The sequence below is a fragment of the Crocodylus porosus genome, unplaced genomic scaffold (assembly GCF_001723895.1).
Source record: "Crocodylus porosus isolate Cpor-Errol unplaced genomic scaffold, CroPor_comp1, whole genome shotgun sequence".
In the NCBI taxonomy this organism is placed as follows: domain Eukaryota; kingdom Metazoa; phylum Chordata; order Crocodylia; family Crocodylidae; genus Crocodylus; species Crocodylus porosus.
The window spans coordinates 85,475,681-85,494,845 of record NW_017728943.1 but is presented as its reverse complement, the minus strand read 5'-3'; the positions used below and the strand labels follow the sequence as shown (position 1 = coordinate 85,494,845).

Genomic DNA, 19,165 nt, shown 5'->3' with positions numbered 1-19,165 from the left:
CAGTGCCATACACACAGCCCCCCACACCTCCTCACATATCCCAGCCACCCTACTCCACACACCCACAGCCCCCCACAAATGTATATGCATCCCGCACAACATACGACTTCATTTTAAGCTATTGTGCAATCACCTCTATGTACACTACACAAACGCATGTAAATCAGGACAAAAATATTTTTTGAAATTAAATTAATGAATGTTGTAGATGTTTTCTTTTAGAATCTAATTTGGTATTTTTCTGGTTCTGAGATGGCATAACGCTTTGCTGAAAGGAGTAATTCTGGGGGCAAGGGGAGGGACTTCTGGTGGCAAACGTTAGGGGGTAGGACTTCTGGTCATCAGATGGCAACCAGGGATGGCGTACTTGTCAAGGGGCAGGGCTACCCATGCAGCCATTGACAACTTGCCCAAACTCAGTTAGCAGCCCTCCGCCTGAAATAATTGCCTGCCCCTGGGTTAAGAGCTCCAGGAGTTCCCCAGAATTACCATATAACAAGGTCTTACATTTCTGAGTGCCCTCCAGTTCAGTAACAGCCTTTTCAACATAACCTACTGAGGTCTTCCCTTGAGCCAGCTCCATATCCACTTCATGAATGCAGCACTGATCCTCTTCCTTGTCTGTCTGTCCAGTAATTTCTTATGAGCAGGGATCCTGGTTTTCTCTGAGTGAGAGTTGAACATAATATTTTTATTGATATATCTACAACTTCAAAGCAATTTGAAAGCCTACCAGTGTAATACAATACATTTTAAATACCTGTACATCCTGGCGTTTGATTTTGGGTATTTTATCATGGAAAATCAGAGCTGTCCCTCCACTCTTCACTCACCAGGATAAGGATCCAGCTGTGGCTGTTTTCCATCCCCCATGCCACCCCCCACCCCTCCTGCCATTTGGTGGTGCTCAGTAGCTCTGAAATGCATGTGCCCTGCCCATACCATTGCTCCTCAATCCCAGGCAAACAGTTCCCCAAACCTGCTGGTGCCCCTTACTCCTGGCCCACAGTCCCTTGGGCCTCTCACTCTTGGCCCACATCCCCTGCCCTCCTCCTGGCCCTGCTGGTGCCCCTCACTCCTGGCTCATAATCCCCAGCCCCCTCCAGCCCTGCCAGAGAGTAGGGGGGCTGACCTGCCAGGGCTGTAGAGCCAGGGACCTAGGTCCGCAGTCTCCTGCCCTTCTGCAGCAGTGTCTGAGCCCTGACTGTCACTCATGGGAGGTGGTGGCTGCTCCAGCCCAAGTGGAGTATGGAGCATGGCTCCACAGGTGGCATGGCTGGAGTGGAGCCCATGAGGGGAAAGGGCAGATATGGGTTGCATGCTGTGGGCTTGGGGCTCTCCACCCTGCTGCCCTCTTCCCAGGTGTGTCCAAGGCCCAGCAGGTAGGACCTGGTGTGGCAGGGCAGAGTTGGGTAGGGAAGTTTGGTGCTGCAGCTGGGAGCCCCATGGTGCCATGTCAAGGTGTCCCTGCCTACTGGGCAGCAGTGGGAGGGGCATAACAACAATGTGCCACCACAGTCACTGCTGCCAGGTGGGCAGGGGGCATTTTCCCATCACAGTGTGAGCCTCCTGGATGTGGCACTGAGCCTCCCTACCCTGCCCTGTTAGGCCAAGTTGACCTGCTGGGCCACAGAGGCCCTGGGGGGAGGGTAGGAGGTCGGGGAACCAAGTGCCTGTAGCAGGCAGCTTGCATCTACCACTATCTGGTGCACAAATCTAGGGGGCATGTACCCGCTCCCCCCATGTCCCTCGGGGAGTGTGTGTAGTGGTGGGGAGCCAGTCGTCCCCTAGACAGGCTGCCTGTGACTCCATCCCATTCCACAGCCAGGCCCTGTGCCTGTGTGGTGCCACTCTGGCCCTGGGTCCCAAGCTCCAAACTCCACATATTGCCTCAGCTGGGCAGCACTCCCAGCCGCAGCCCTTCCCAACTCCCTCCCTCACTATGGGGGCCTCAATCCCCCACCCCCCATCTCCAGACTTACCTGCTGGAGCTACTCTCGTGCTGTGTGGCTGCCATAAGCATGTGTATGTGCACATATGCATGCATATGGAGTACATACACATGCTTATGGCAGCCATGCAGCATGAGAGTAGCTCCCCTTGCCTTATCTCCCTTCTCCTGCCCCTGCAGGCTGGAACTCTGCCAGTCTGCAAGGGGAAAACTGCTGTTTGCTGCGTTCTCCTTTAAGGAGAAAATTCATGTTTTACCACTTTTTTCCCCATGGAGAATAGAAAACCTGCATCCCTGTTTATGAGGCACAGAATCAAAACTTTGCCTTAAGTTTAGATCGGTGATTCTCAGCCAGGATTCAACAGGGGCTTTGCATTAGTAGCACTGAGAGGTGTGCTGGCATCTACACATGATTCACCAGATAGATCTAGAGATTTCAAATCTGTTGTGGTCTTGCATCAGACCGAGATGCCTTGAGTGTAGCCATGAGTCTAGATCAGAGCTGTCCAACTGGTGGTTTGTGGGCTGCATGTGCTCTGTGAGGGGGTTAACATGTGGCCCACAATAGCCTGCCTGGCTGCCACTCCATCTGTGGCTCTTGCGGTGGTGATACTGGTAGCAAGGCTTCCCTTCTGCCTTTGGCCCTTGGTTCCTGTCCCCTGCTTTTGGGGGCAAAGTCCCTCTACTGGAGGGGGCCAGGCTGCCATTGATAGCCTGGTGTGGGAGAGTGCTGGGCTGCCTGTGCTTTGGGGTGCCTGCACAGTGGGAGATCTAGGCTGCCTACATGGCATATGTGGTGGTAGGAGCCCAGGCTTCAGGGTGGGCTGCCTGTGTGGCCGGGGAGCTGTCTTTGTGGTGTTGGGAGCACCCCCATTGCATGTGGCTGCCAGCTGCCCAGCAGCTGGACAGTCCTGGTCTAGAGAAATAGAGTCCACTGCACCTTATCTGAGTCCTTTATCCTATCAAGGAATGATATATTAAATTAGTGTCTACACCTTTATTTAGGATTCTTTATCTTCATTTGACTTTTAAACAGTTATTCAAACCTCTTTTCCTGTAGTTCTTATGGTTGCAGGATGACTTTGAGGAAAAAATGAATGAAATTCTTACATAATGACTCAAGAACTGCAGGTTTTGTTTTTTTTTAAATGTCAGATATCAAGGGACTCTCAACAAAATTGCAAAAGAGTTGTACCAATATAGATGAAGATATGAACAATGTAGAGAAGATCTGAAAATAAATGAGTTAGGAATAATTTTAAAACATGCACAAGCTGGACTAATTTAAGTGACCTTTTTGGGGACCTTCTATCACTGTCCTACTCATTTTCGTCCTTCTCTCTTCTCCCCGGCCTGCGTAAGTGTTTTGTGTGTATGCCGAGTATGGGCAGTCCTTGCTAGAACTAGGCAGAAGACTTTGTTGTATCCTTGTTTTTACCCCATCCATACTGGTATGAAACTCCTCTGAACTGTGTGTTTGAAGAGCCAATAACCTGAGCAGTTTCAACAGGACCAAGACTGCCCTACCCAGTGTGCCAAAGAGTCAGACACCAGGATATAGGTAGTAGGATCCCAATGTTAAGTCCTTGCAATGAATTGGGCGTAGTAAGGACTTGAAATCTGGCTCCCATTCACATCCCAGGTAACGTGTCCTTACCCTTAGGTTATCAATTATTCTGTGGTTGATTGGATTCTGCTTTTGACCAGAAGTTTCATAGATTCATCAAGAAATCAAAAAACATTTTTTTCTGATTAATATATGAACTGGCACTTCTTCACATGATTTAGATATTTGGCAAATGGGCAACTTTTCCTAAAGAAAAACCTTTTGCAAAAATTTCTATCAGTGCTAGTCCCTGATTCATGACTTGAGTTTGGGTGTACTGTTACCAGTATAGAAGCGCAAGCTCCTTTCATGGATATCTTGTACCTTCTCTAGGTTTAGAGTAGAAGTTCCCAAGCTTTTTGTTATTGCGTACCCCCTTCCAGATTTACTGGCTGCCTGTGTACCCCTCCCAGCATGTGTTTTATATTTTAACCTCTTAAATGCCAATTATTATTATAATGAAAATTAAATCTGCCATTACACAATTTCTCCCTGCAGTGATAGCTTGGGGATATACATACCACAGTTGGGGAACCCCTAGTTTAGAAAAAAGCCTACCTCCCTTTAAGTAGTGATAGTAAATTCTATTCCTTCATCCTCCCTTCCCTAAGTTTGTGGTGTTCTCTTCCTGTGGAAGCAGGAGACACATACCCTTTCACTTTAGAAGGTCTTGCAGGATTCCTTCGGAGTCCCAGTTGTTCTTAATTCATACAATTGATTGACTGTTTCAGTGGACAGCAATACTCTATTAATGTGCAACATGTCTTTTTTTTAGGACTGTGCTTCACAAGATTAGGAAAATTTTAATGCATGTTCTCAGAATTTAGCTTTGATTTGACAGTTATGAGCCTGGCATGGAGTAAGATTTCACCCAGCAAGGGTGATTTATTTGCCCCTTTCAAATGTCATCCTTCAGCTCTTTCAGTTTTGATGCTCTGAGGAGTGTGAAAACTTTAAATTAAAACTGAATTAAAACAGCATTCATGTTTAAAATTGCAGAGCCACTTTCATTCATTTTCCTTTCCCACTTGGATTCTAATTTCTAGTTTTGTACAATTCAACCTAGCTGTCAAAATTTCACAAAATTACAAGTAGGTAAAAAGTTTAGAATGGAAATAATTACATGCATTTAACTGAAGTATGTGTTTAACCTTATGAGAATACATTAGGAAACTCTTGTACATTTGAAAGCAGTATATGTGCACTGAAGATTAGTTGAAGATTATACATATGGTTTCAAAATGTTTAAACTTTCAGTGTTCATGCTTGTTTATGGGACCCCTGGGATTGTAGTGTGTAGTTTTTTTTTCCTTCACTATCTTGAAAAGGATACATTATGTGAGATAAGGGATAGTGTGGGGAGAACAGTATGTTGACTTTGTCTTTGAACATGAAGCACTGCTACATGTCCAGCAGAGTGAAAATGAAGATTTGAAGAGCAAATTCTTTGGATGAAGATGAACTGAAAGAGCATGCAGAAAAAAGATGTGAATATACACAGATATCTTTTTTTGTTTGTTTGTTTGTTTGTTTTTAAAGGCAAGGAAGCTGAAGGAAGAAAGTTTGCTACAAAGTAACTTAAAAATTAAAGCTTTCCCTTACAATTTCAGTGCACCACTTTGAAGTTGGTGTCTCTCTTTATACGTTGTCCTTTCAGGAGTAATGTTGTACTAATTCTTTGCAAGTTTACTTTTTCAGCACATGATTGGTATGTTGCAAGCTATGTATCAAAAGACAAGTTTTGGGGTAGTTGCTAACAATTGTAGTTTTCCTCTCTAGAAAAGGGCATATTCAGTCCTTTTAATAGGCTAAGTACAGACAGTCAAAAGGCTTGAGGCTGTATTGATTCAGTCTTTGCAGGTTAATCTAAGCTGCTCAGGTTGAACCAAGTGAATGGACATTCAGTTCTGATTCTGGAAATGCAGCCACATGCCTGCAGTGGTCCAGGCTAGGAGCTAGCGGGCTCTAGAGCATACCTCCTTGCTCAGCTAGAGCAGACAGCTTGGGCCAAGATCAGCCTGCCCAACCTTCTGAGGGAAGGTTCTTGGGGTGAGGTACAAAGTGTTCTGGGATACTGGGGTACAGTGAGGGGGTTTTGGACAGAAGTGCAATAAACTAATTTAACCTCAATCAGTAAATCCTGATACTACATTCATCCAGGTTTATTTTAAACTAGCTTTGGCCATTTTGAAAGCAGTATATGTGCAGTGAAATTCTGTTTCAGATTTGAACTGGTTTTCAATAGCTTACTTCTGTCCCTAGCCATGGTTACTGTATTTCTAATGATAGTGTTCAGTTACAAATCTTCTAACTGCTTTTGTATTGTAAAGAGGTCAGGGAAGTAGACACTTCACCATCCTACAGCTCTACTTATAGGATTATGTAGAAAAAAGTGAAAGAGCCATTCATGAAAATGAAGCATTGTTTTCCAAAAAAATGAAAGGAAAGCGTCAAAAGTGTAGTTTGAGTAAATATCAGAAATGCAGTGGTTTTTCAGAGGAAGAGTCTCCTTTAATCCTGAATCAGGATAGGGGAGAGGCATATGGAAAGAATTCAGTAGATTTCTGTGCATTCTGTATGAACTGAAGCATCTTGCACTTGCATTGTGTTAAAAGAATGCATCTCTTGGTTTATGCTGGCATCCTAGTACTAGTTAACAGCATAAAAGAGTGAACATAAAATTCCATTGTCTTGTGGCTATAAGTGTTCCAGCTAACTTAGTCGCCTCACTGTTTGACATGAAATTATGCTTTACTGAAAAGATCATTATAAGATACATGGGCAGATCTAAGATTTTGAAAAAGAGGGTGCAGATTGTGTGGTGCATCATCACAGGTAACACAACACATTTTTCTCCAGCAAAAGAGAATTTAGAAGCTTTACTAATATGCTGGGGGCTTAGTGCTGTATAATTCCATTTGAAATCAAAGCAAAAATCAATATAACTTCTTTGGAATGTTCAGTAATATATTAAGTTTTAAAAAACACAAGGCACTAGGCAAAAATGGTCAAAATTAGTTGAAAAAGACTGTCAATGGTTCTGTGGTCATCATAGTTAAATGTACTTATTCAGATTTTTAAATCAAATTCTGGTCTTCCTGAGTGTCTTAACAGTGCCTCCAGTACTTCACCGGAGTTAATATTACCACATGGGAGTTAAAATTTTTAGCTACAGTTAAAAGTAGTCTGCAGGGCTATGAAATGAGTCATTACCAGGAATGTCTATCAGACAACATAATTGCAGAAGAAAGAATAGTTGAAGTAGTGGAACTTCAAGACCATTAAAAAGGAGACAGATTCATTAACACCTATCTAATAAAGAAACATTAGCAAGAATCAAGTGGATTATTATTAGGTTATCCTGGTTTTTCTGATGAAAAACCCTGCAAATTCTCTGATTTAAAAACCCCCAAATCCATGCACAGATCTGGGTGTCATGGGTCTCCCCATCCCCCTGCTATGAGAACTAGGAGGGTGGCAGTTATAATATTCAGGATCAGGATGCTCAATCTAAGAGAGAGAGCTGCATGCCTTTCTTATCCCAAAGTGCTGCTCTGCTTTAAGGATACAACTTTAATGTCACAGTTGAATGCACTTATATTAAGTAACCAAACAAAAAATAAGAAAGCAAAACAATGGGGTTAAGACAGCCATTTCAGTTTGTGTCTCTTTTTTTCCACCTGTTCCTGGCCACAAGTATCTTTTACTGAGTGCCTGTAAGAAGCTGTTTTCTTATTCCTGGATGATCAGCTTCCAGACCTCTCAAGAGGATGTCTTCTTACTGATGCAGTATCTGTACAATCTTTCCCATTCACTGAAATGATGTATTGTCTGGAAAGTGGGCAACCAGGAAAGTGTTGTCAAGTCGCACAAAATTACTTGCTAGATGAGGGGTTGGTAACCTCATAATCCAGATCCAGCCTCTGGAGCCAGGGTGACTTCTGTAGTATTTTGACAGTGGGAGACTTTGACTACATTTCTGTGGTGGGGTACATAATCAGCTGTGGCTCAAGATGGGGACATCAGTTATGAATATCTTCTCAGCTGAACAAAATACGAAATATAGAGAGACCAAAACTCCCTCTTGGAAACCCTTATGCTTGAATAAGCCAGCACATCTATTTGATTTCCTTCATTCTGCCATAAATACCAACGTCATAAGATCAGATTGGAGAGAGACATAATTGTTGTCTAGTAATACTGGGACCCAGACAGTCTTGCAGCTGATCAGAGCCACAGTTCCTGCTGCCTCTAGCTCCAGGCATTGTCATCAATAAAGCAAAATTCTGCTTCCCAACTGATAGGCATGGTGGAGAACTCTTTAAATGTAGGCTGTCTTTGCTTATACAGGGCCCAACCCATCTTACTGCCATCCAGGAAAGGCTCCATCTTGATATGTTATGAACAGAAATGGAGGTGCTAGTTGGAGTTGTTAGGAGCCCAATCATACGTTGGGCTGTGGTTCCTACTTCAAGGCTAAGGACAGTTTAAAGTATCACTTGGAGAATTCGTAGCATATGCTAAATGTGCATCTCCACTAGAAAAACAGAAGTGATCTGGAGTTTAGTGCACACTAGACTAGGGGCTTACTGGGCTGAGAGGTAGTGAGGAAATACTGTGTAAAAGTCCATATGTAGCTAATTATTCCTTGTATACCAGGGTGAAGTGCTGCCTCCTTTTCTCCCACAACCAGGTGTACATAGTTGAACACAGAGAGATGACCTAGTACACAGACCTTTCAGAGAGACATACCTTTTATTCTGTCTCAGTTCTTGATACTGCTCCCAAAATTGCAGTCTTAATAGTAACTGAGGCAACCAAAAGGTACAGATGTCTGTATAGAATAGAGTAGTATTACAATATTATGAGAAAACATGCACGTGCTCCATTATGTTTTTAGGCAACTTTGTGTTTCTGTATCAAAGGCCACAGATATTGCAAATGAGTACACAAAAGTGACTTGCCCAAGACTTGCTTGTAAATAAATACTTTTCTCCCATAAAGAGGTTAACTGCTCTGCATTATTTTTGAAACTCCTTTGCATCTTTGCTGACTTTTATTATTGCTTTTAAATTTAAATCAGTTTCCCATTATCTGTACTGTCTGCAGACTTTAAAGGGTGTTGCACTTTCCAATACAGAAGAATGATTTGCGGTGTATTTTGTTTTACGCTTCAGGTATATTATATTTAACCAGGTCTGTTTCAACTGTATGTAAACTTGCATTTATCATATTTGCATTGAATTTAAGAACTATATTTTCTTGTTTCAGCAATAGTATCAGCCATTGAGCAAAAAAAACCCCCTCCATTAGCAGATGGTAGCAAAGGAGCCTGTGACTCAATCATTTCTTCTAGCATAGTGAGGAGCACGTCTGGATATTAGAAAGTTCTTTGGTCATGACATTACTTGCAATTTATCCAGCTCTTATTTGCTAGAGTATTTGACATGACCTCTTGAAGTAAATGCTTTAGATGAACTATATGCAGGATGGATTATTTTATTTAGCTGGATTGAACATGTCTAGTTATCTGATTCAATAAGACTATTTTGACTTCCCTTTCATAAACATAATTATTCCAGATTGCCTTGAATGCTTCTTTTTTCTATGCTAAATCATTCTGACTTCAAGTAGCGTGCAAAAGGTATTGCAGTTAGCCAAAGCATAAGAGTGTTATTTTAAGTGCCTGTTTTCACCCATGCACAGAATTCAATTACCTGCAAACTCAAACACTCTTATTAGTATGAAGATATGGAAATAAAAGTCAGTAGATACCAGATTTGGACTTCACATTCTAAGTATCTTGTTTCAGAAAATATTTTTTGGTCAGATTGGAATGGATTTGGGGAGGAGGCATGCCTTCCACCATAGTATAGGGCATGACCTTCCTTTCAGGCTCCTCTGAGAATATATTAACCAAATGACTTCCCTGTTGTGTTGGTAGTGCCCTTAAACTTCCTGCTTTTACCTGTGGTTGATAGGGTATTTGGTGTTTGGGGTATTGTTCCTTCTGATTGGATGTGAGGGTTTGCAGTACTAATTTGGGGATTCCTTTAATAAATGATTGCTTGCAAAAGCATGGGATTGGGTGTGGTGGCTCTTCTAACTCTATACTTCTATGTTGCATTTGGCCCTATATTTTAATATAAAATAAGTATAATCTAAGGTATTATTTTAAAAATATAGAAGTTATTCCAATTAAAAAAAAAGGTTTGAAAATAAATCTAATGCTTTCAATCCTGTGCCTAACTTCAGTGCATTTGAACTTGTGTGAACACTGATTTCCTTTTTATTTTTCAGATGAAAATTGGGATGATGACCAGCTACTTGGATTTGAACCTTGCAATGAAAATCTTATAACCGGTTGTAATATAATCAATGGGAAATGTGAATGTGACACCATTCGGACCTGTAATAATCCATTTGAGTTTCCAAGCCGGGATACTTGCCTGTCGGCTTTAAAAAGGATTGAAGGTAAGCACTTGCCTTCAATAATTTCCAGTGTGTAATTTCTCAGCATGCCTTTCATTATGGTCTAGGATCAAGTATTATCACATTAGGAAGGCAGAAATGGCTTCAGGCAATCGTTGCTTTTTACTTCTGGAAGACTGGTCTGGTTTTTGGAGTTAAGAGAATATTAACAATATGAGGTTTAAGGAAGATGCAGTTTTATTCAGCTTGGTTTTTGAGACCTCAGTTTTTTTAATATAGATGGAACTAAACTTGACTTGTGCATTTTAAAAGTATTTAACTGTTTACAAATACAAAACTGATTCCATTTGTCCTGTTTAGATGGTCCTTTGTCTACATTGTATGTGAAGGAACAATTTAGGGAGCTGCATTTTGTGCTGCTTCATATATTTGGAGAGTTGTGATAAAGTTACTTGTTGAACTAATATGATATTTAAACGATGAATCTATGAATAAATATGTTTCAATAACACAGATAAAAAATAAGATCAGAAAAGTTTAGGATTTTTTTGTGGACTTGACTCATAAAGTTTGATGGACTCTGACCTGCTGCATCTGTCTCTGCAGAAGTACATAATGTCTCAAATTCCTTGTTGTCTCTTACATGCATAAGCATACAGAACAGTTGGATCTGAAATAAGCTAGAGGAATCATGTATCTAGTTTCAGAGAACTTATTATTTTGGTACATTATATGCTGCTTGGATATGTTTGGGACAGATTTGTTATCAGCTTTGTAATCATACTCTCATATTGTACTTTAAAACTGTTTTTCAACTGGCATTGAAAACATGGTGGTCTGAAGAGCTGGTAATGTGACTTGACTTTGTCATACTGTTTGTTTTCCAATACATTCTAAGAACTTGCAAGGATATTACCCTAAGTCTATGAACAAGTGAATCCAGTTCAACAGCAACTGACAAACAAGAAATAATTGAATGAAGTTTAAAACTAATGCTAATAAGGCTAGTCATATTGGTTTGAGTTGTGATAGTGGTTTAAATAAATTAATAAATTTTGGTCAAGAAAGTGTGTTAAGAGAACTGCTGAAGTGATTGCTTGAGAACTATGAACTAAGTCATGGAATATCATAGTAACTTGAAAAACCTGTTAAAGTTTGCAAAGTCCAAATTAGAAAAACATGGAAGAATTTAGTTGAAAAACCTAAATGAGTCTATGCCAGATTTGATCTGTTAAACCCAGTCAAGAGGTATAAGATATCTTGTGGTTCCAGTCCTAGCTATAGAGGAAAGTATGCCTAATACAGCCTTTATTTACCTAATAAGGTAACAAGTAATACTCCATATTGTGTTTCTTTATTGTGTGAGCTAAAACCAATTTGCTTATATATTGTTTTGCTGCTTTAGCTTGCAGTTTTGCTATAGTGAGATCTATGTGGGTACTGCTATAATTTTAATTGTGCTCTATCATTCTTCAAGAAAAAACTGTTGTGAATGGCCTTTTCTTTTCTTTTCCTTTTCTTCTCTGCTACTAAATTGAGAAGAAATAAGTCTAATAGGTGAAAAGGCATGGGTAATGTAAGTCACGCTGTGCAGTGCAGTGCAATGTTAGTACTTAGATATCAACAGTCAACAACTGTTAGGAGTCTAGCAGGTACCTCCTAATAGAAACCACATTTAAGGTTTGTTATTTTATGGGAATGTCATTTACTTTAACAAGGCTTTTGGTGTCCAGGAATGAATCTTGACTATTTCTTACGTCTTCAAAGTATTTGGTGTTTGTAACAAACAGGAGAACAAAAACCACTTAAATCATTTAACGTTGCTTCAAAGAATTTTCCCTGTAGTTTTGTACTTGGAGTATGTCACAAACAGAACAAAGCACACAAGAAAAGTACATATGGGCTGAATTGGATGGAAACAAATTACTCATGATAAGCTGTCACTGGAAGCTTTATAATATATGTGCTATATTTCTTTCCTCCCAGAAATAGCAATAATCTAGCTGTAAGTACCTTTTTGTAACGGGCATTGATTTTTTTTTAAAAATTTTTTTATGCTTAAAACTGTAGCCCTCAGAATGCTTCTGTTAGGTAGTCAGTTCAGTTTTATTAGATGGCCACGTTGCACCTTCAATCTGTTTCCAAGACTAGTGGAAGTGTCTTGTCAGAGTCAAGACTAGGACTTAATAGTTTTTGTTCAAGCTGCTAGTTGGTATCTGTAACACTCCAGGTTCTGAATTTTGAAAAAATTAAAGACAAATCATGTAATGTATATCTCAGATTTGAATGATAATTTCTTTACTGTCTTGTACTTTGGAGACAACATACCTGTTATTCTCTCAGACTAGATCTACATCCAGATTTTGTAAGGAAGTGATGATGTTATGCTATTTCAAAATTTGAAGTTATATTGTTATAAAGATGCTTATAACAGTATAGCTTATTCTTGTATATTTACAGTTATATTGATAAGTACACTGTGGGGTTGTACTGATCTAACTACATGTGCTAAGAACCATAGTTAGAATGATACAAAAACTCTGGAGGACAAGATTTTAATGCTTCACTTAGCTAAAAATTTGAACTGAACATTTTGCCTTTCCCTAATTAAGAAACTGTCAGAATCTTTGCTTAAATTAAAGCTGCTACCGAAGGAAAAGCCACTGCTTCAGACATGGTCATCTGCATGTTAACTGCTCAAATGGAATAACACATGGCTTATGAAGACATGGCTGGGGTTATTTAAAATTTTGATCAAGTCTGAAAATTTCTTATGTAAGAAGTATTTCTTGATGGAACTCTTCAGAGTTAAATTTGATTCCTGTAGTTGTTAAAACAGGTACTTAAGCGTGCATTTGCTTAAAATAGAAGTAACTAAGCGCAAAGTAGAGATCACACTGGTGTGGCCCATCAGAGTAGGATTTGTATGGCAAGATTAGGATTCAAATGTGACTGCATAAGAAGATAGGTACGTGACAAATTTCAAGAATTCTTACTTCTCAGTCACTAAACATATATATTATCTCTGTAATTGGTATTATGGAAGACCTAAGGTAGGGAGGAGACAGTATTTAGCTTTATGTTGAACAAAGAAAAAAAAAAACTACAGAATCCTTTGGTTCAGATTTAATTAGAATTAATTTTGTGCATGGTAGCCTTGGAAAGGAGGGGATACTTATGCTCAGATATATTTCAAGTTTTCAGGGTCTTGTGGAATACTAACTTTGTACATGTGACTCCTTTAGCTTGTTTGTTAGACACAATTGCAAAGGGCTTGGTGAGATTTGTTGCATTTACTTAGGTGATGCATAATTAGCCCGTGGAATTCGCTGCTAAAATATATGACGGAGACTAAGTTTGATTTTTAAATAGAAATCTACAAAGCTTCATATAGATGATTAAACAGCTGTGTTAAAAGAGCAGTAATGTTGCAAAATTTTGGACGCAAACTAGGAACTACTAAAATCGTGGTTGCTTGTGAAACCTTTGTCAGGGTTGTCAAAGTCATCTGGCTCCGTGGGCTGGATGAGTGGTGTGAGGCTGGGCTGTGGGCTGGATCATGCTCATGGAAGCCTCCCCCACCCCTTCCCTCAGCATACCTCATTTTGCAGCTGCTTCAGCCAGTCCAGGACCTGTACTACATGTGGCACTTGTCCCAGAGCAGGTGCCACATATGGAGCAGATTGGCAGGGGCTGCCACCATTTGCAGAGTGGCTGCCTCTCTGGCAGGACTGCAGTGCATGTGGCTCCTATTCTGGCTGCTCTGGGATCTGTGCTGGATGTGGCACAGGTCCCAGACTGGCTGGAGTAGCAGAAGGGGGATAGTGAGGGAGGGGGAGGAAAGTGGGGAGGGGTCCATGGGCCAGATTCAGCCCGTGGACCAGCTCTGTGCCATGGGCTCAGGTTGTGACCCGTCTGGGTCTGATTAGACCCAGGGACAGCATTTCATGCTGGATGATGGGGCTCTACGGGCTGGTCCAGACCACAGCCATATGTTTGATACACCTGCTTAAGTTGTTCTCTTATCTGTTTTCACTAAGATAAAAGTCTCTTAATAAAATCACATGTCAGACTTCCACAGGGCCCCTACTACATTGAGTGTTCAGGATGGACTATGCTTAATGAGCTGCTATTTGGTGTTTTGTTTTAGTCTTTTTGTACAAGATTATATGTGTTTTCAGGTTTTATTTACTGCACGCTATTCAGACCTTGCTGTATAGAGAGAATTATTTTCTCATCTGCTTTTCTATAATTCTCACTGTAGTACTGAGTGCTTCATAAACATGACAAATTAACAACACTTTTGTGAAGGAAGGCGTTATTTCCTTTCCCTCCCCCTGCCTTTTTTGTTAATGAGAGCTGAGGCAAATGGCAATTTTAAGTTCAAAAGTTTCCTTTAAACTTGGGTGCCCAGGTTAGGACTTGATTTCTGCCCCCCTCCTTCTTTCCCCCCAAGTACATAGTATTATATATAGAATTTAATGTTTAAAACATGGATTCCATTGATACTGGTTGCAGTTTTGTCAGGACTAGAGTGCAGGCAGTCTGGTCCAATAGTCAAGCTGACTATCTTGGTCACCAGTCTAAAGGTTGAGAGCCTGAGGCAGGAGCTGGTATACTAGGCAAAGGTCCATAATCTAAGTAAAATCTGTGGATGAGAAGCCTGAGGTGAACAGGAACAGGGGACATTACTGAGCAGAAACCAGACAGGGACAGGAGATGGGACTGGGCAAGAACTAGGCAGGGACTCAGGGTTACTGTGCTGGTCTTTGGAGAGCCACTCGGGGACTTGGGAGGGACATGTTGCTGTTTCTGTGCAAGTCATTTATATGTACCTAATAAGGGTATGACCTCCATTCAGGCCACAGATATGGACGAATGAGTTCTCTCAGTGGGTGTTCAGCACTTCCATAAATTGGATTCAGGGTCTCAAATTGGGAATTCAGAAAGTGAAGAATGTGGCAACCATCTGGTTTAAGTGACTTGACTAATACCATATAAGAACTCTTTTGGCAGAGGTAGAGAGAATCTCTAGTCTTTCAGATCAGCATTCAGCTGCCGCAGCAGTGAGGTCATCCTTTCTACCCCTGCATTCCTTTTCTTCAAGTACAGATCTCCAATTTTCTCAACAAGTGAGTTGTTTTACAGGATGCAATCTCTCTTACTGCACAACCCTAATTCATCTTGTCAGAAATGAGGCAGACACTGGAAAAGTGTGATCATGTAACTAAAGAATATTAAAATACATATTGATGAGGAGGGGATGAATTAAAGTTGCACAGCCAACTTGACTTTTAATAGTTCCTAGCTGCTAAATGTGTAACTTTTGCTTCCTTGGTGTTCTTTTTATGTAGGTTCTTAGAGCTTGAAAAACCTGATGCTATGCATAATGTCATTATGAATGCATTATAGGCTACATTTTTCCATTTCAGCACAATAGGGACTTGACCCACGCATTTTGCTACACAGATATCTGTTCAAAGTGGAAGAATGGTGAGACCCAAGAATTGTGAATTCCATTGTATGTGTGTGCGCACGCATGTCTACCTTCTTTTTTACCTGGCTCTGTCTCAGTCACATTATCTTTCCTTAACTAGGCCCAGTCTCTACTTCATTTTCTCCCCCAGGTTGTATTCTTTTAATTCAGGATCTCTGCAGAAGTTCTTGATCTCCCTTACCCAAACAGTCTCTGTTCCATGTTCCCAGTTCTGCAGCTGATCCTCCTTTCCCCTTCCCCCATGCACTGCTTCCTAGTAATAGTCTCTCCTTTTACTGTCTCATTGTTCCAGGTCTTCCCCAATTTAGCTAATTCTTTTATAATCAAATGAAATAGCTTACACTTTCTCTGGCCTGCCTGAGTGGCAGCAGTAGTGGCATTGGGCACCTACACATGTGATGGAGCTCTGCTCCAACATGTACTAATTAGCACATCATGCTAATTAGCATGCTCCAGCAGCCTCCACACCATGTGTATTCAGCGTCCCTATGTTTCAAAATGGCAGCAGGGGCGCTTTAACTAAAGTTTGTTGAGCTTTAGTTAATGTGCCCCTGCTGCCATTCTGAAGCATGGGATGCTGAATATATGTGATGCTGCCGGCGCTTTAATTAGAGCACCCCCTCCACTCTGGGGCGTGAGTATAGATGCCCACTGAGAGCAAGACTGTCAGGTTTCAGTTCTAGTGCCCAGGCCCACCCTGGCCTGAAGTGTTCTTTAACTAGAGAAGTCTGACTTAGCAGGATAGCCTCTGGCCTGGTGCATGGGAATAGCATCTTTAGTCAAGTTGTAAGGAAGAGTGTGAGGGATGGGGTACACTCTACCGGGATGGCACATTAGCTGTCTGTTCAGCATTACAGATTATGAGAATTTGAGCATACTAAGTGAATACCTAAGTTTTCAGTCTTATAACTTGGTCAAATAGGCATTTTTTTCATATTAGAAACAGGCACTTTCATGAAACAAAACCTGCACTGAATTTCACGTTCTTGCTGCAAAGTATGGGGTTACCAGAGCTTTTCAAACCTAACAGTTTGAAACATTCAGAATAAATTTCTCAGGCTAGGTGAAAGTATCATCAGTATATGTTTACTGTCTACTGTAGGATTTCTTTCCCCCTTTCTTTAAATCATTAGGGAATGGTTTATTGTTGGGAAGGATACTGGGCTAGATGGATCACTGGTTTGATGTTCTGCAGGAATTAAGAATGTAAGTGCCATACTGGATTAAACCAGCGATCCACCTAGCTCAGTAGTGTTCAACCTTTTTGTCCAGCAGGCCACATGGGCAGTGTCTGGTTCCTCTAGAGACTGGATCTGGCCAATGGACCCATTCTGGTGCCTGAGGCAGGATAACGGGACCCCATCTGGCCACATGGTGGGGGGCAGTCCAGCCCTGATCCAGCTGCACGGGGGGAAACGGGGCATGACCCTGTCCTAACCAAGCACTGCAGGGGCAAGGGGGCAGCCCTGATTCAGCCCTAAGGGGAAAGGGTCTTGCCCAGTCCTGAAGGATGAAGGGGGGCATGGTCCAGCCCTCCCAGGGTGTGGGGGAGGGAATATGGTCCAGACTGGTTGGGGGGAGGAGAGAAGAGGGCATGAGCTGGCCCTGAACAAGCTGCACAGAGGGAAGGGTGTATGGCCATGTAGAGAGAGGGTTGCAGGACTTGGGGATTTTGGTAGTGGGGATGGGTGACGGTATTAACTGCCACTGGTCCTCTACTGTCAAATTTCTTGACTCAGTGTGCCCCGTGGCCAGGTGCCAGTCTTTCTGAGCTGGAGGTTGAGCACCTCTGATCTAGTCCACTATCCTGTCTGTGACAGATGCTTATGCTTTGCAGGCTCCACCATCCTGTCTTCGTGTTCCAATGAGACACCAAATGACAGGACACCCTTGGCGAGGGTGTGGGTTTCCAGTGAGCCAGCCTGTATTCCATCTTGATCTTTTGAGCCAGTGGGGACCTAAGCTTGTGGCTTCTGCACAGAGCTCTGCAGACATGCATCTGGCATGCTTCACCGATACCACTTCTGTCAGTAGAAGGAGATCCTGGCAAGTGCCTACGTTGTGTATGCCAGGCTACAGCATCTCTACTGCCTCCTCAGGAACTTGTCTCCTGATGTTCTGGCTGAGCTTCTCTCTCTACCCCTTTTTTACACCCAATGAAGTTTCAGGATCTCCTGGTCAACCTCCTCCTGTCTCTGGATAAACTTGATGTCTACCAGACCAGGAAGGAGGCTCTGGCCAGGGGGAATCTGAGCAATTGTGGGGCCATTTTTCTGTCACTCTTCTAGGCAGGCCAGGTTCATTGGGTGGCATCCACTTATTCCTTGGACACATTTCACGGGCAGTGGGTGCTGGCTGGTGTTATCTACTCAGTGTCTCCCCTTAGAATACTTGTTATCAACCTATGACCCACAATCCTGTGCCTATTTCTTTATTTTTTTTTATTATTTTTTTTTGTCCTTGCAATCACTGGTTGTGTTTCTTATGGCTTCCTTGATTGAAGGAGGGAAATGGTTCTCTTGGTGGACTGTCCTTTGCACAACAAATAGGCCCATCTCCAACAGGGCTTCAGAGGGAGAGCATATTATTGCTAGACTGTTCCGTGTTGTACCCTCCCTGACGTCCATCACAACTAGTTTGATGATGCATCCCTGACTGTTTAATAGCTGTGTTCTTGAACACAGGGCAGAAACTTTGGCCCTGTTCAGCTTTAGGAGGAGAGCTCTTTTGATGGCAGTTTGTTCTGACAGCTGTGAGACTGACATCTTGTCAGTGGATGGAGAATGCTTTAGAATCCTAGTCTAGTAAGGAACCAAACCAAGCATGCAAACTTAAGAAAAATCAGGTAGCTTTTCAAATATCACTTTGTAAGATATTAAATGAAGTTCAGTGTTTTGGAAGATAAGCTGTCCCTCCTTTCTTTTAAGCATTTAGAGGCTTAGTGGGATGTAACTGCTGAAATTATTGAAAAGCACATCTTTCACTGAGTATAATTAGTGAATTCCTCAAAGCTCATTCACATCTGCACTGAGTACCCAGTTGAGTTGAGCGATTTGCAAAGTAGTATTTTGGTGTATCCTAGACCTTAATTGCTGGATGGAGGCTGCAAGGGAGAGAGGAACAGTGCGGGGGAAAAACCCTGGTCATACCCAGTTCACTCTCCCTTTCAGCATCCACTCTCTGCCACTGTGTCAACTAGGCAAGATGTACCATTGATCCAAACCAGTACATGACAATTCTTATGTTCTTATCCTCCAGCAGTTTTACTATGATCCAAAGGAAAAAAAATAACTTCCTCAAATGCATTGCTTTAGATTGTAAGATCTTGCTGTATGAGTTGAGCACAGTGGATACTAATTCTGTTTTGGGTTTCTAGGCACTTGCGTAGTACAAAGGTTTGGAAAGGATTAGTTCAGTAATATTCAGACAGTAGTGTGAATGTTGCCAGGTGTAAAGTAATGTCTAGCATCCTTAAGTTAAATATGCCTGAATACTAATAATACAGTAGAACCGGGATACTTTGTAGGGTTAGTTTCCTTACCTCCTGTAAAGATGGAGGTTTGTGAAGTAAACAGTCATAGTAAACAGCTACACAGGTCTCCCTGAGGGGTTCTTCATGATTGAAGATGTAATGCCCTTTGAAGTAAAAGGTACAACAAGTAAAAGGTACAACAAGTAG

At 41.7% G+C, this 19,165-nt stretch overlaps 1 protein-coding gene across 1 annotated transcript in view; it reads left to right on the top strand.

Moving 5' to 3' along the window:
- The window catches only part of CRIM1 (cysteine rich transmembrane BMP regulator 1), a gene marked incomplete at its 5' end in the record, with an annotated part of 383,203 nt that overhangs the window by 22,502 nt on the left and 341,536 nt on the right, over positions 1-19,165 (top strand). Inside the window, one exon of the mRNA XM_019548604.1 lies at positions 9,858-10,031. Within this exon, the coding sequence (XP_019404149.1) occupies positions 9,858-10,031 (174 nt within the window). The remainder of the gene's footprint in view (positions 1-9,857; positions 10,032-19,165) is intronic.